This window comes from Hyperolius riggenbachi, chromosome 1, assembly GCF_040937935.1.
Source record: "Hyperolius riggenbachi isolate aHypRig1 chromosome 1, aHypRig1.pri, whole genome shotgun sequence".
Classification (NCBI taxonomy): Eukaryota; Metazoa; Chordata; class Amphibia; order Anura; family Hyperoliidae; genus Hyperolius; species Hyperolius riggenbachi.
In genome coordinates, this window is record NC_090646.1 from 242,952,556 (window position 1) to 242,966,567 (window position 14,012).

General features: G+C 44.2%; 1 protein-coding gene across 5 annotated transcripts in view; it reads left to right on the top strand.

Moving 5' to 3' along the window:
* The window catches only part of STPG2 (sperm tail PG-rich repeat containing 2), a 1,022,085-nt gene that overhangs the window by 640,740 nt on the left and 367,333 nt on the right, over positions 1 to 14,012 (top strand). For 3 of the 5 annotated variants that reach the window (XM_068232236.1, XM_068232244.1, XM_068232229.1), the window contains exons 13-14: positions 4,422 to 4,537; positions 7,321 to 7,538. In XM_068232236.1, coding sequence (XP_068088337.1) covers positions 4,422 to 4,537; positions 7,321 to 7,515 — 311 coding nt within the window. In that variant the 3' untranslated portion in view covers positions 7,516 to 7,538. Of the gene's footprint in view, positions 1 to 4,421; positions 4,538 to 6,979; positions 7,047 to 7,320; positions 7,539 to 14,012 lie in introns of those variants that run through there. The other 2 variants (XM_068232262.1, XM_068232254.1) reach the window with 2 other exon arrangements.

Sequence of the window (14,012 nt, forward strand, 5' to 3'; positions counted from 1 at the left end):
GTGTGCAACACTGACTTATCCCTAATTAAAATATGTTCTCCAAATACTGTTTTGATGATATCAAAAGAGCCTGAAATAGTTTTGCATGTTAGGATAACTAGCTATTTAATATCAGGCTGTATCTCTGCTATGAAGTGGCTGTGAATGCGCAGCTGGTCTCTTCTGCGTAAAGGAATGATTTTCTTTTAACATTGCAATGCTGTACTTTATATTGAAATACATAAACAGGAAATAGGACATATAAAGCCTGAGAAGTACTAGCACAGTCTGATTAAAAGCAGCTATATATAATTTTAATGAAAAAAAAATAGTTGCGTTTCATTTAACAGGCCTCAAATGCGACGTGGCTCCAAAATTATTATTCATTTTCTTCCCTGTAGCCAATCTTCTTACTGACCAACCATAGCGATTTCTTTTCGATCCACTATTACTCACCACTCTGTGACTAATCAAGCAATTACAAAGTACATATTCATATAAATTATAGTGTAAAGGTCATTGTGCAATAGCGGATGAAAAATGTAAATGCTTTTTAGATTGATCAGGTAACTTACTGTAATTATGACTTCAGATACTTGAGTAGTCTACTCTATAGTCTTTTGTATTGCTGCTATACATGTTAGTGCAAGCAAAGTAAAACTTAACCTACGCAAATCAAATGGACTGAAAGGGGGATACATATAGATGTCAGTAGCGATATGTATAAAATCAATATTGTTTATCATACATAGGGGTTGATTCACTAAACCATGCTATGACAAATAGAATGCCTTATTATCAGAGGTAGCATGCCTTATCAGAGAGAGCATGCCTTATCAAATATTACATGCCTTATCAGAGTAGTATAGCGAGCACTACGGACCTGCAGGGGCTCAGGGCAGGATGAGTGCCATTGCCAATTAGCAGGCAAACGTTTGTATCACTCACTATGCTACTCTTATAAGGTGTGTAAACTTTGATAAGGTGTCTTATCTTTGATAAGGCATGCTATCTCTGATAAGGTGTGCTATCTCTGATAAGGAGTGCTATTTCTCATAGCACGGTTAAGTGAATCAAACCCATAGTTTTAAAAGTAGACTTACAATCCGTAAAAATCTGGGCAGATGCAAAGAGCATACAATAATACAATGATTATGTCTGCTATTTAATTTGCAGGTAATCTTTTGTAATAAATCATTTCAGATTTCTGTGATAATCAATTGGAAACAATTGGTTAAAGGTCAAATTCCTGACTACTACCAATCCAATTTGATTGTTAGGTACTATCCTAAAAATGGATTGTACCATTCATCGCCTCCCTGCAGAATTAAAACCAGCATAAGACCAGAAATTAACCAGACTCCGCAACACAGTTTGACGATTAGGACATCGATCATGAAAAATTGTTATATTTAAAATATCTTGAAAATATCCCTGACCTCTTTCTACAATGTCTTACTGTCTATTTAATATCAGTATGTTTTCGTCAGTCATCCTCACACCTCTTAACACTCTTCATTCTCCTTCTGTTGACAACTCTTTTTACATTTATTCCTTTTTTTAATGATGTACTCAACTTGCTTCCCTTGTAATTTGCTTATTTGTACAACCACATTCTCCTACGCATGCTGTACATAAATGTCCAACTTGCAAATCTCATGTTCATCTTAACTTTTTCTGCTTTCTCCTCCTATTTGCAGCAGGGGGCATTTCACTAAACCCTGGATCCGCTTGGCCAGTGGCCACCTCACACTCTATCTCTGCAAGGCACATAGCTAACTGCAAATCGCATTTGCCTGGTAGCAATTATAACCTTATTCGTGTTTCACTTCTTTCCCTTCCTTCCTCAGCTATGTCTGGTGCCTCCTGTTATGCTCACTTGGTTTTTAATCTTTTCACTATATGGCACTATATAGATCATCAATTCATGAATAGTAATAATAATGTCAATTATTATTGACTTTTGGCTAAAGTCAAATTTTCAGACAGGAAGGCTTGCAGTGATATTCCTTTCCCTCACCAACCTATTCCCTCCTCTTACCCTCCCTATTTGCTTCCTTCAAGGGGAGGAAATGGGAAGGTAATAGTTCTGATATTTGTTCTAAATATTACTTCAACCTCTTTCCACCACTCTGCAGTAACTTAATGTTCCTGCAGCATGGGGTAACATCAATTTCCTGACTGCACTGTTTGAGCTTACATACTTTTCATGCAGGCACTGCTCTTCAAGAGCACACTGCAGCTTGTGGCTTCCCTAGTATGATCAGAGATCAATCAGTGTGGTCTATCCTCATGTGATCTTCCCATTACAGCAATCATATAATAACAGAGATTACAGAGAACGCTTGTGAAGCAGATACATGTATAGTGCAGGCAGGAAAATTACGTCACTAGAAAATGTATAACTTCTTTAGGAATTATATGAAATAGTAGATGAGTTAAAATATTTGTATTGTCTTGACCAGAGTCCATATGTTTGACAGGAAAACTGGCAATAACATGTAACAAAGGTACTGCCTGTATAGCTTAAAATTGGTTCTCGTCTTAAATCTGTGTGTCAGAATCCTAGCTGGTATGACATTTTAACTTCTTCTATCTAATAATAGCTTCACAATTTTCTGTATATAGCCACCTCATTTAGTGACAGGTGTGCTAAAAGTCTGCAGTGCAGTGCAGCTTCTTTGCTGAGAGTTGCTCAGGTAAAGAGCTGATTACAGTCTCCAGGTGACACTTGTTAAAGCTCATCAGAACATTGATCTTGGAAGCACAATTCTTTCCATGTCACACTGTCAGATCTAACCTGCTGATCACTACTTACCTAGTAGTTCAGGACTGGGGTGACTAGAGATGTCGCGAACATAGAATTTTTCGTTCACAAATAGCGAATGCGAACTTCCGCAAGTGTTCACAGACATACGAACCCGGTGAACTGCCATAGTCTTCAATGGGCAGGCAAATTTTAAAACCTACAAACACTATTTCTGGCCACAAAAGTGAAGGAAAAGTTGTTTCAAGGGGCATGCCAGAGGGGGATTCCACCATAAATTACGGAGTTGATGCACAGTTGGGTTTTAATCCCTAAAGGACAGAAATCACATTACAATCCTACAAATAGTGCACTGGAGTGGTACTGTGCGTGCAACTTAATGAGGCAACAGCAATAGCAATAGCGTGCACACATTTCTGGGTGTGGGCTGTGGAGTGTCACACACAGAGAATGCAATTGCACTTTCAGAATACAGAAATAATAATGCACTGGAGTGGTTCGGTGCCTGCAACTTAATGTAGCAACAACAGTAGTGTGCACACAGCTCTGGGTGTCAGTGGGCTGTGGAGTGTCACACACACAAAAAACTCAGATGTACTAGCCCTCAAAAGGGCTGTTTGGTGTGCTTTCACAGCAAGTGAGGTACAAGAACACAGGCCTAGCTAATGCTTTCCCTACCTATCTGCAGCAAGTCTGACCCTGCTCTCACTAACAGTCAGCAGCCAGCAGAGAATGAATCCAATATGGCCAACTGCTTTTTAATGGGGGTGGGGTTCCAGGAGGGGGTGCTAGCTGATTGGCTGCCATGTGTTTGCAGACTGTGAGGTAAGGGGTCAAAGTTAGGCTCCATGATGATGTAAAGGGGACGGCTTGAACACACCATATGTTCGCAGTTCGCCGAGAATGCGAACAGCGGAAATTTGCCGGGAGCTGTTCACCAGCAAACTGTTTGGGTCATCTCTAGTAGAGACAGCTCACCAGGTTGTACTGGTAACTTAGGAAGCTCAGAGTTTCAGACAGGTGTATAGCTGCAATCAAAGTTTTGGCATCTACTATAGCAATTACAATGGAAACTAAAGGTGGGAGGAGTTTCCACTATGTACATAACTCATAATGATTCCTTGATCTTAGTAAACGTCCCACCTTCTGTAGCTGCTAAATAAGTTTGGGTAACAAATGCTGTTTACTTCCATTTATTTCTCCACTAACTGTGCACTAGAGTTCATAATATAAAGAAGCAAAGCCGAATTTATATTTTTCCTTCCCCTAGGCCACCTTTTTTTGCACAGCACCATGTGCAGCCCCCTCTCCCGTGTCTAACATTCATGTACAGCAGCCCCCTTCAGTTATATACAGATCTCTTGTGCAGCAGCTCCCATCTTCTATGTGTTGCTCACATTTGCACCCTCTTCTTCCATATGCATCAATCTATAGTCCATGTCCATCTGCCCCTTGGCCAGAGGCCGTCCAAAGCCCGGGCCTTGGTTGCCTTCCCCGAAATCTAGCCCTGTATAGAAGACACTATTTTCTATTGTGAAAAAGCTTTTGCTCTTATTCTAAGCCTAGAATTTTTTTTCTAATATATCAGACTTTGCTGCCATTCATATACAGCTTGTATCTCTGATGTGCTTTATTTATTAATTAATCAATATATAATTACTTTTCTTGCCTTCAGGGCCTGGAGCCTATAATGTAGTGATGAAGCCAATCATTCAAACTCCATTGTCTGTTCCAAGAGAAGAGCGCTTTAAAGATCCAAAGGAAGTTACACCTGGCCCTGGGTTTTATGAGGTACCACTAATGTGATTTATAATATAGTACTAAATGTTAATGGAAATTTAGGAAATGGGAATCCATTGTAAAGTAAACTATTTGAAAAATCAAATTATTTAAAAAAAATGTTTCTGCGACCATTGCATTACTTGTGAACAGCGCCACTGGTCAACCTTTTAGAAGATGCAAATGTATATATCTTCCTGCCATGACATGGTGATGGGATGGGAAGTGACGGTGGGTTGTTGGTGGCCATGCTGCTGCACAGAAGTCAGAAGCTTTTCAAGCAAGTTCTGTAGCAGAGACAAGGGACATTAATATAAGTGAAATAGCTTCAAACCTTTTGGTGCTGGTTACATTTCCTTTGTGCTATTTTTTTTCTTTTAGTTCACAGTTTCCACTTTAAAGGTTTTGTCAATTAAAACTGATGCTCAGATTTTGGGTATATGCTGCAAATTGATTCACATAACAGCAGTCTACAATCTTAATTATGAGGACGTCTCCCTTTGCGTTCCTTATTAGCTTTATGTTACAGGCAATGCAGCAGGAGGCAAGAGATAGCGTTTGATTAAAATGTGATGTGTGTCTTAAAGTATCAGTGTTGGATTTAATGAATCTATAAGTAAATATCCTTGGATAGTTTCTTGTGTGGTCAGTCAAAAAAAAAAAAAAAAAACAAGAAAAAGATATTTTGCCTATTTTTCTGCTCATTTATATGCAGCATATAGAGAGGAGCAACTACTTGGTGCTATGCCATAAGAGTGTGTGTATTGTTCTAGTGCTTTTAAAAGCAGGTAAAATGTAATACTATTCACTACTGTTGAGATGATTTTATACAGGGATCTCTTTGTAAATGTACTGCACCACATGGGATCTGATATCACTATACATACCAGCTGGTTTAATTAGTCTGTTCTCCTTTACTTCTGTTTTGAAACAGATGAAATGTTCAAACATAAGGTTGCTACACTCATTGCAAGCTTTATTAGGAGCACTGTACTTGTACTTGGTTGGGTCCTCCTTTGTCCTTCAAAACAGCCTCAGTTCTTTATGGCATGGATTCCACAAATGTTTGAGATTGTGGTCCATGGTGGCATGGATTGATTGCACAATTCCATCAGATTTGTGTGCTGCATATTCATGCTGTCAGTTTGAGCTACCATATCCCAACCTATCAGTTGTCTGGGCACTGAAACGAGGCAGGTTGGGTTCATGGAATCATGCTGCTGATACAAAATTCTGATGACCATCTCTATCTATGAGCCTCAGAAGAAGCTGAGATTTATTACACCTGGTTATATTTTGCTAATCTTCTACTGTCTAGTTTTAGTAAGCCTGTGTTCACTGTTTACTGCTGACAAAAGTGAAACCCAATATGGTTTGACATATTGTAAAGTATGACATGCTTTCTGCTTACCATAGTTATAAAGAATGGATATCTAAGTTACCATAGCCATTCTTTCTACTTGAACTAGTCTGGCCATCCTTCTGACCTCTATTACCAGTGAATAAAATTAGCAATTATTACATATTTGCACTGATCAATGTAAGTGCAACGGAGGTCAAACATTTACCCAGCTGGGGGAACTGGTGCAAAATGTAACTGAAACGTCTAACTTGTGTCTAACTTCTGTATTTAACTACAACTCATGAATTGCACTGTTTCTACGTGACTGGATGCCTTTTACACACATCAATGAAATTGTACTGATTGAGTACATATTTCTGTGGTCCTTATACTATCAATCATTGACAACTGGCTGATTAAAGAAATATATAATAAAGCTCACAGAGCTCTGCTGTCATAGTGACTGAGTGAAAGTGAGTGAGCTTCAGCCACGGGAGAGTGGGGTGGTTGGTGGTAGTGGCAGATCCATGCGTAATTGTTGGTAAGCCCAGTTTTTAACCAGCAGCAGTCTCTGGTCCTTAAGGGCCCAGAGACTGCTGGTACTTACTTAAGTGGTTAAGCAATTTTTTGTGTGTGCTCCCATTGACTTGAAAAAAAGCAAGTGATGAACAAATGTATCATGCACTACATTTGCATTTGGGAAAAAATCAGAATTGGATAAGTGGAACAAGAGCACCACAATTTCCATTATCTTGCTGGTGTCCTTGCAACTGGCAAATTGCAAGAAATCATATCAAAGTACATTCACTGGAAAAACAGGTGCAAAAGTGGAGCAGATGCCTACATTGAGGATTCTGATTAGTTACTGTAAGTAGCTGCTTCACTTTGTACCTTGTATATTTTTGTTATGCACTGGTTTTGCTTGACTCATACAAGTTGACTGGCTGCTAGAAGTCATTGCATTTTCTGTATTATTGTTTGCTGATACATGTTTGAGAATGTATACATATGCAGGGCCTAAATAAGTGTCAATAATCATGAACACCTGTGTCCATTATAGAGGGTAGCTGTTTCCTTGCTTTGCTTTCCTAGCTAATTTGTTTTGTCTTTAGGAATGCAAGCGTATTATGTCCTTATGAAGACTCAGTAGCTGTATTGCTTTTATTTGGATGGAAATCATAAACTGGCACTGCTTCTTTAAAGTAAATTAAAGTTACCATTCAAGTGTTTTTTTTAATGATTATTTTTACTAAAAAAAACAAACAAACAAACAAACAAAAAAGTTAAAAAAAACCTTGCTTTAATCTTTTTTACTTCAGCTTTATGCCGGATCTTGAAATATAATACTCCTAAATATATCGGCAAGCTTTTTTGAAAAACTGAAGGCAAAGCCTCATCCATCATTATAAGGTGTGTGGTGGTGATAAAGACAGTAGTATGCTCTATTCTACAGGGTCCATCATTACTGAGGGAAACCATACGAGAACAGCTGTGTCTTTCTGTGAAAGAACATGCAAGGAACTGTGACACCACATGCTGGGAGAAAAATGATTTCCAAGTCATCCATCAATACAAGGCTACAATTGAAAACCTCACTGAGAGCTCGTTGTTACTAGAATGTAACCTGGATGTAGCCAGGGTGTTCTAAGACCTGCCGTAGCACGATTACCATATAACTTCAATTGATTGAACTGAATGTGAGCTATGACTGATATCTGCATTGTCGGTGTTTTGATAGGACACTTTCTTTTCCTGGATGAAATAAACAGTATTATATAAGTACATGTGATATGGTTACCAGGTAACTGGCAGTGTTTTCGAAGGCGTATCCCATGTTAATCTAAAGTGAATCTCTCTGAAGAAACAAAAACATTTTTCCCATGCTGTAGTCATTTTCTTTACTGCTTTCTGAGGTCTGACCTATACTAGGTGAGGACTAGTTTGTTCCTGCTGTACTGGGAGACTAACGTTTATTCAAAATATAGCTAGTTTAGCTTGTCATGGAAATGACATGACCATGGAGACATGTGTCTTTCCTTTTACAGCCTAGGCTTACACATGCTTCAGTCCCTCTAGGGCGTATCTGCAAGGGAACAACCCAAACCTGCAAGGGGGCTCCTCTGATAAATGGCTCTATCCTTCAAATCAGGTGTTTTTGTGGCTACTCTTGTTATGGTTGTGAACATTAAAATATCTACACTTGTTTTATGACCCTTGCAAGGTAGGCCCCCAGGCTGTGAGGGTCACCAGGGTATGGTAGGCAAGTGAAAGGGTGTGAGCATAGTGGGACCCCATCAAAGTTTTGCTGGAGGATCCCATGAGTTGTATGCCTCTGAGCCCCCTCTTCCATGCGGAGTTTACCCCATTCAGCAGCAGCAGCTTCTCTGCGTGATGACTATGTGGAGTTTGCACAAATGTTACCCTACCTAACACTAAATCTTCCCATTAACCAGTGCTTAGCACTAGTGATGCTCGGATACCCCTTTTTATTATTCGAGTTCGGTCGAATTCGAATAGTAAATTATTCGCGTTCGGTCGAATATTCAAATCGAATTTTTTTTACTATTCGATTCGACCTCGGACTTCGAGCTCACTATTCGAGTCGGTATTCAAGCTCATTATTCGAGCTGACTATTCGAATTGGCCTTAAATAGCTTCCAACACTTGTTTTGAGGGTGAATGATGCAAGAAACATCTTTTTTTCCAAGTAACAACAGCAAGTGATTATGTGGGGATGTTCCTTTAAAAAAAAAAGGTGGAAAGAGAAGTTGTGTCCAAAATTTTGTTCAGTACTGTATATACTTCTTCTTCTTCTTTATCTTCTATATCTTCTTCTTCTTCTTCTATATCTTCTTCTTCTATATCTTCTTCTATATCTTCTTCTTCTATATCGTCTTCTTCTTCTTCTTCATCTTCATCATCATCATCTTCTTCTTCATCTTCTTCTTCTTCTTCATCATCTTCTTCTTCTTCATCTTCTTCATCTTCTTCATCTTCTTCTTCTTCATCTTCTTCTTCTTCTTCATCATCTTCTTCTTCTTCATCTTCTTCATCTTCTTCTTCTTCATCATCTTCTTCATCTTCTTCTTCATCTTCTTCATCTTCTTCTTCATCTTCTTCATCTTCTTCTTCTTCTTCTTCTCCTTCTTCTTCTTCTTCTCCTTCTTTTTCTATATCGTCTTCTTCTTCTTCACTTATTTCTCTTTTATATTTTTTTTTTAAAGAAATGCAGCTATTTTTGAGCGTAATAAATAGCTGGTGGTGCACGCATGTTGGAAGCGCCATTGTATGTGCTCCCTGGCAGTGGAAACACACAGACAGCAGGAGGTAAATTCAGCAGCAGGAGGAGGAGGATGATTGTGTGGCAGCAGGCAGTCAATGAGGCAGGCAGCGAGACGAGACATAATAGGCTGTGGTACCTAGCGGTGGTACCAGGCCGTAAATACACAGCATGAGGTTCCAGACAGCGGTCGTGAAGCCCACATCATGTCCAATACACAACTGGGACAACACAGTTTTCAACCCGGACACCTCTAAAAATAATATCACACAGTATTAATAAAAAGTATATATAATTTTTTGGTTTTTTTAAAGAAATGCAGCTATTTTTGAGCGTAAAAAATAGCTGGTGGTGCACGCATGTTGGAAGCGCCATTGTATGTGCTCCCTGGCAGTGGAAACACACAGACAGCAGGAGGTAAATTCAGCAGCAGGAGGAGGAGGATGAGTGTGTGGCAGCAGGCAGTCAATGAGGCAGGCAGCGTGACATAATAGCCCTGGTACCTAGCGGTGATACCAGGGCTGTAAATAAACACAGCAGGAGGTCCCAGACAGCGGTCGTGCAGCCCACATCGTGTCCAATACACAACTGGGACAACACAGTTTTCCACCCGGGCACCTCAGAAAAATTAAACCTTTTTATTTTATTTTTTTGGTTTATTTGTTTTGTTTTTACAACAAATTACACAGACAGATATAGCTATTGTTTGACGTAATAGCTGGTGGCAGAGTGGCAGCAGAAGGTAATTCTGTGTACCCTGGCAGTGGGAAACACAGACAGACAGCAGCAGCAGCAGGAGGAATGGAGGAGTAGTGTGAGTGTGGCAGCCGGCCAGGCAGGCAGCGTGACATAATAGCCCTGGTACCTAGCGGTGATACCAGGGCTGTAAATAAACACAGCAGGAGGTCGCAGACAGCGGTCGTGCAGCCCACATCGTGTCCAATACACAACTGGGACAACACAGTTTTCAACCCGGGCACCTCAGAAAAATTAAACCTTTTTATTTTATTTTTTTGGTTTATTTGTTTTGTTTTTACAACAAATTACACAGACAGATATAGCTATTGTTTGACGTAATAGCTGGTGGCAGAGTGGCAGCAGAAGGTAATTCTGTGTACCCTGGCAGTGGGAAACACAGACAGACAGCAGCAGCAGCAGGAGGAATGGAGGAGTAGTGTGAGTGTGGCAGCCGGTTTATAATGGTTTATTTGTTTTGTTTTTTACTGAAAATTACACAGACAGATATAGCTATTGTTTGACATAATAGCTGGTGGCAGAGTGGCAGCAGAAGGTAATTCTGTGTACTCTGGCAGTGGGAAACACAGACAGACAGCAGCAGCAGCAGCAGGAGGAATGGATGAGTAATGTGAGCAACTATTGTTTGACGTAATAGCTGGTGGCAGAGTGGCAGCAGAAGGTAATTCTGTGTACCCTGGCAGTGGGAAACACAGACAGACAGCAGCAGCAGCAGGAGGAATGGAGGAGTAATGTGAGCAACTATTGTTTGACGTAATAGCTGGTGGCAGAGTGGCAGCAGAAGGAAATTCTGTGTACCCTGGCAGTGGGAAACACAGACAGACATCAGCAGCAGGAGGAATGGAGGAGTAGTGTGAGTGTGGCAGCAGGCCAGGCAGGCAGCGTGACATAATAGCCCTGGTACCTAGCGGTGATACCAGGGCTGTAAATAAACACAGCAGGAGGTCCCAGACAGCGGTCGTGCAGCCCACATCGTGTCCAATACACAACTGGGACAACACAGTTTTCAACCCGGGCACCTCAGAAAAACTAAACCTTTTTTTTTTTTATGGTTTATTTGTTTTGTTTTTTACTGAAAATTACACAGACAGATATAGCTATTGTTTGACGTAATAGCTGGTGGCAGAGTGGCAGCAGAAGGAAATTCTGTGTACCCTGGCAGTGGGAAACACAGACAGACAGCAGCAGCAGCAGGAGGAATGGAGGAGTAATGTGAGCAACTATTGTTTGACGTAATAGCTGGTGGCAGAGTGGCAGCAGAAGGAAATTCTGTGTACCCTGGCAGTGGGAAACACAGACAGACAGCAGCAGCAGCAGGAGGAATGGAGGAGTAGTGTGAGTGTGGCAGCAGGCCAGGCAGGCAGCGTGACATAATAGCCCTGGTACCTAGCGGTGATACCAGGGCTGTAAATAAACACAGCAGGAGGTCCCAGACAGCGGTCGTGCAGCCCACATCGTGTCCAATACACAACTGGGACAACACAGTTTTCAACCCGGGCACCTCAGAAAAATTAAACCTTTTTTTTTTGTTTTTTTAAAGGTAAATACAGGCAGCAGGGGCAGCTATTGTTTGACGTAATAGCTGGTGGCAGAGTGGCAGCAGAAGGTAAATCTGTGTACCCTTGGCAGTGGGAAACACAGACAGACAGCAGAAGGGCATTACACAGCAGCCCACTGTAGATGTAAAATGTGTGGCTGCAGGCGACGTAATAGTCAAAGTGAACCAGGCTGGCTTAGTGAGCAGGAGCCAGGAGGTGGTAAAGGGTGGTAAGGCACATTAACGATGGTTCTTCCGGTAGCCAGTTCATGTTCCCCTCTCGCCGACAACAGGGGCCAGGAACTCGCCTTCCACCCACGCCTGGTTCATCTTGAGAAACGTCAGTCTGTCCACAGACTTGTGAGACAGACGTGAGCGTTTCTCGGTGACCACGCCACCAGCTGCACTGAAGCAGCGCTCGGACAGCACGCTGGAAGGGGGACAGGACAGCACTTCCAGGGCGTACTGCGCCAGCTCGCTCCAGATCTCCAGGCGCTTGACCCAATACTCCATGGGATCAACAGGGGCATCGCTGTCAAGCCCGCTGTAGGACCCCATGTAGTCAGCCACCATTCGGGTCAGGCGCTGGCTGTGACCGGAGGAGGATGCTGCTGCATGCACCTCCTCTCTAGTCACTGCTGCCGGAGCCTCTACAGTCCTGTAGAGCTCGTTGCTGAGAGACAGCAGGTCTGTGGGGTGCTTGCTGCTGGATGCAGGCACCTGCTGCTGCCTCTGTGCTGGCTGGACAGTGGGGGTGGAAGGCAGGGGGAAGGCTTCCTCCAAGCGCTCAACAAGGGCCTGCTGCAAGCTCCTTATTTGTTGCGCTGGGTCTCCTCCTGCAGGCGGCAGGAACTGGCTCAACTTCCCCTTGAGGCGTGGGTCCAACATCATGCTGATCCAGATGTCCTCCCTCTGCTTCATCTGGATCACCCTGGGGTCCTTGCGCAGGCACGTCAGCATGTGCGCTGCCATTGGGAAGAGGCGGGCCACGTGTGCTGGGGCACATCGACGGCAGTGCTGTCCTCATCCTCCTCCTCTGCCGCCTCATCCTCTCTCCACCCCTGCACCAACTCAGCTGCGCTGTGCTGATCCCCCTCATCAGCAGCAAGGTCAGGGACCTCCACCAAGTCCTCCTCCTCCTCCCCCTCAGAGGTGGACTGTGCAGCTGCTTGCCGCTCCTGCTGGTCCAAGGCTGCCGCTCCCTGTTCCAGCAAAGCATCGAGGGCCCTGTTCAGCAGACAAACTAGGGGCACCCACTCGCAGACCATAGCATGGTCCCTGCTCACCATGTTAGTGGCCTGCAGAAAGGGAGCCAGCACTAAGCACACCTGCTGCATGTGCCTCCAGTCATCATCGGGGACGATGGACGGGATGTTGCTGGTCTTGTCCCTTCTCTGAGCGGCGGAAACAGTGGCCTGGGCAAGGTACTGGTTGACAGCGTGCTTCTGTTCAACCAGACGCTCCAACATCGCCAGGGTGGAGTTCCAGCGAGTTGGAACGTCAAGGATCAGCCGATGGCGTGGCAGCTCCAGCTCCTTTTGCACGTCTTCCAGGCTCGCACAGGCTGCAGCCGAGCGCCGGAAGTGACGCACAACGTTCCTTGCCATTTCCAGCAGTTCACCCATCCCCTGGTAGGTGCGCAAGAACTTCTGCACCACCAGGTTCAGCATGTGGGCAAGACAGGGGATGTGGGTCAGGTTTCCCCTGTCTATTGCGGCAACCAGATTGGCCCCATTGTCGGCCACCACCTCTCCGACTCTGAGGCCTCTGGGGGTCAGCCAAATCCTCTCCTGCTCCTGGAGTTTGGCCAACACATGGGTTGCCGTCAGTTTGGTCTTCCCAAGGCTGACCAAGTGCAGCAGCGCTTGGCAGTGGCGGGCCTTCACGCTGCTGCTGAGGCGGGGGGTTTGGCTAGGTGTGCTGGAGGATGGCAGAGGATCGGAGGAACCTGCTGCAGTTCCCCTGACCCTGCGGGGTGGCACCAACCACTGTGTTGCTGCTGCTGCTGTGCCCGCTGCTGCTCTCCCATCCTCACCACCTTCCACCAAGCTGACCCAGTGGACAGTGAAGGACAGGTAGCGGCCTGTCCCGAAGCGGCTGCTCCAGGAGTCCATGGTGACGTGGACCCTTTCACCAACCGCGTGCTCCAGCCCTCGCTCCACATTGGCCATCACAAAGCGGTGCAGTGCAGGAATGGCCTTGCGGGCGAAGAAGTGTCTGCTGGGGAGCTGCCAGTCTGGGGCTGCACAAGCAAGCAGCGCACGCATGTCGCTCCCCTCCTGCACGAGCGTGTACGGCAGGAGTTGGGAGCACATGGCCCGTGCCAGCAAGCCGCATGCGACGGCTGCTGGGAGGCAGAGCCCTAACCACCCCCTGGAAGGACTCGCTCAAAAGGCTCTGGCGTGGCCTTTTGCTTGCACGGGAATCAGCAGACACAGCAGAGGAGGCCACTGAGGACTGGCTGCCAGAACAGGCCTCAGTGTCGGCGGCAGGAGTTGCAGAGGGGGGAGGAGCAGTGCATTTCCGCACTCCTGCTGGTGCTGCTGGAGGAGCAGGAGGGCGGGTGGCTGCT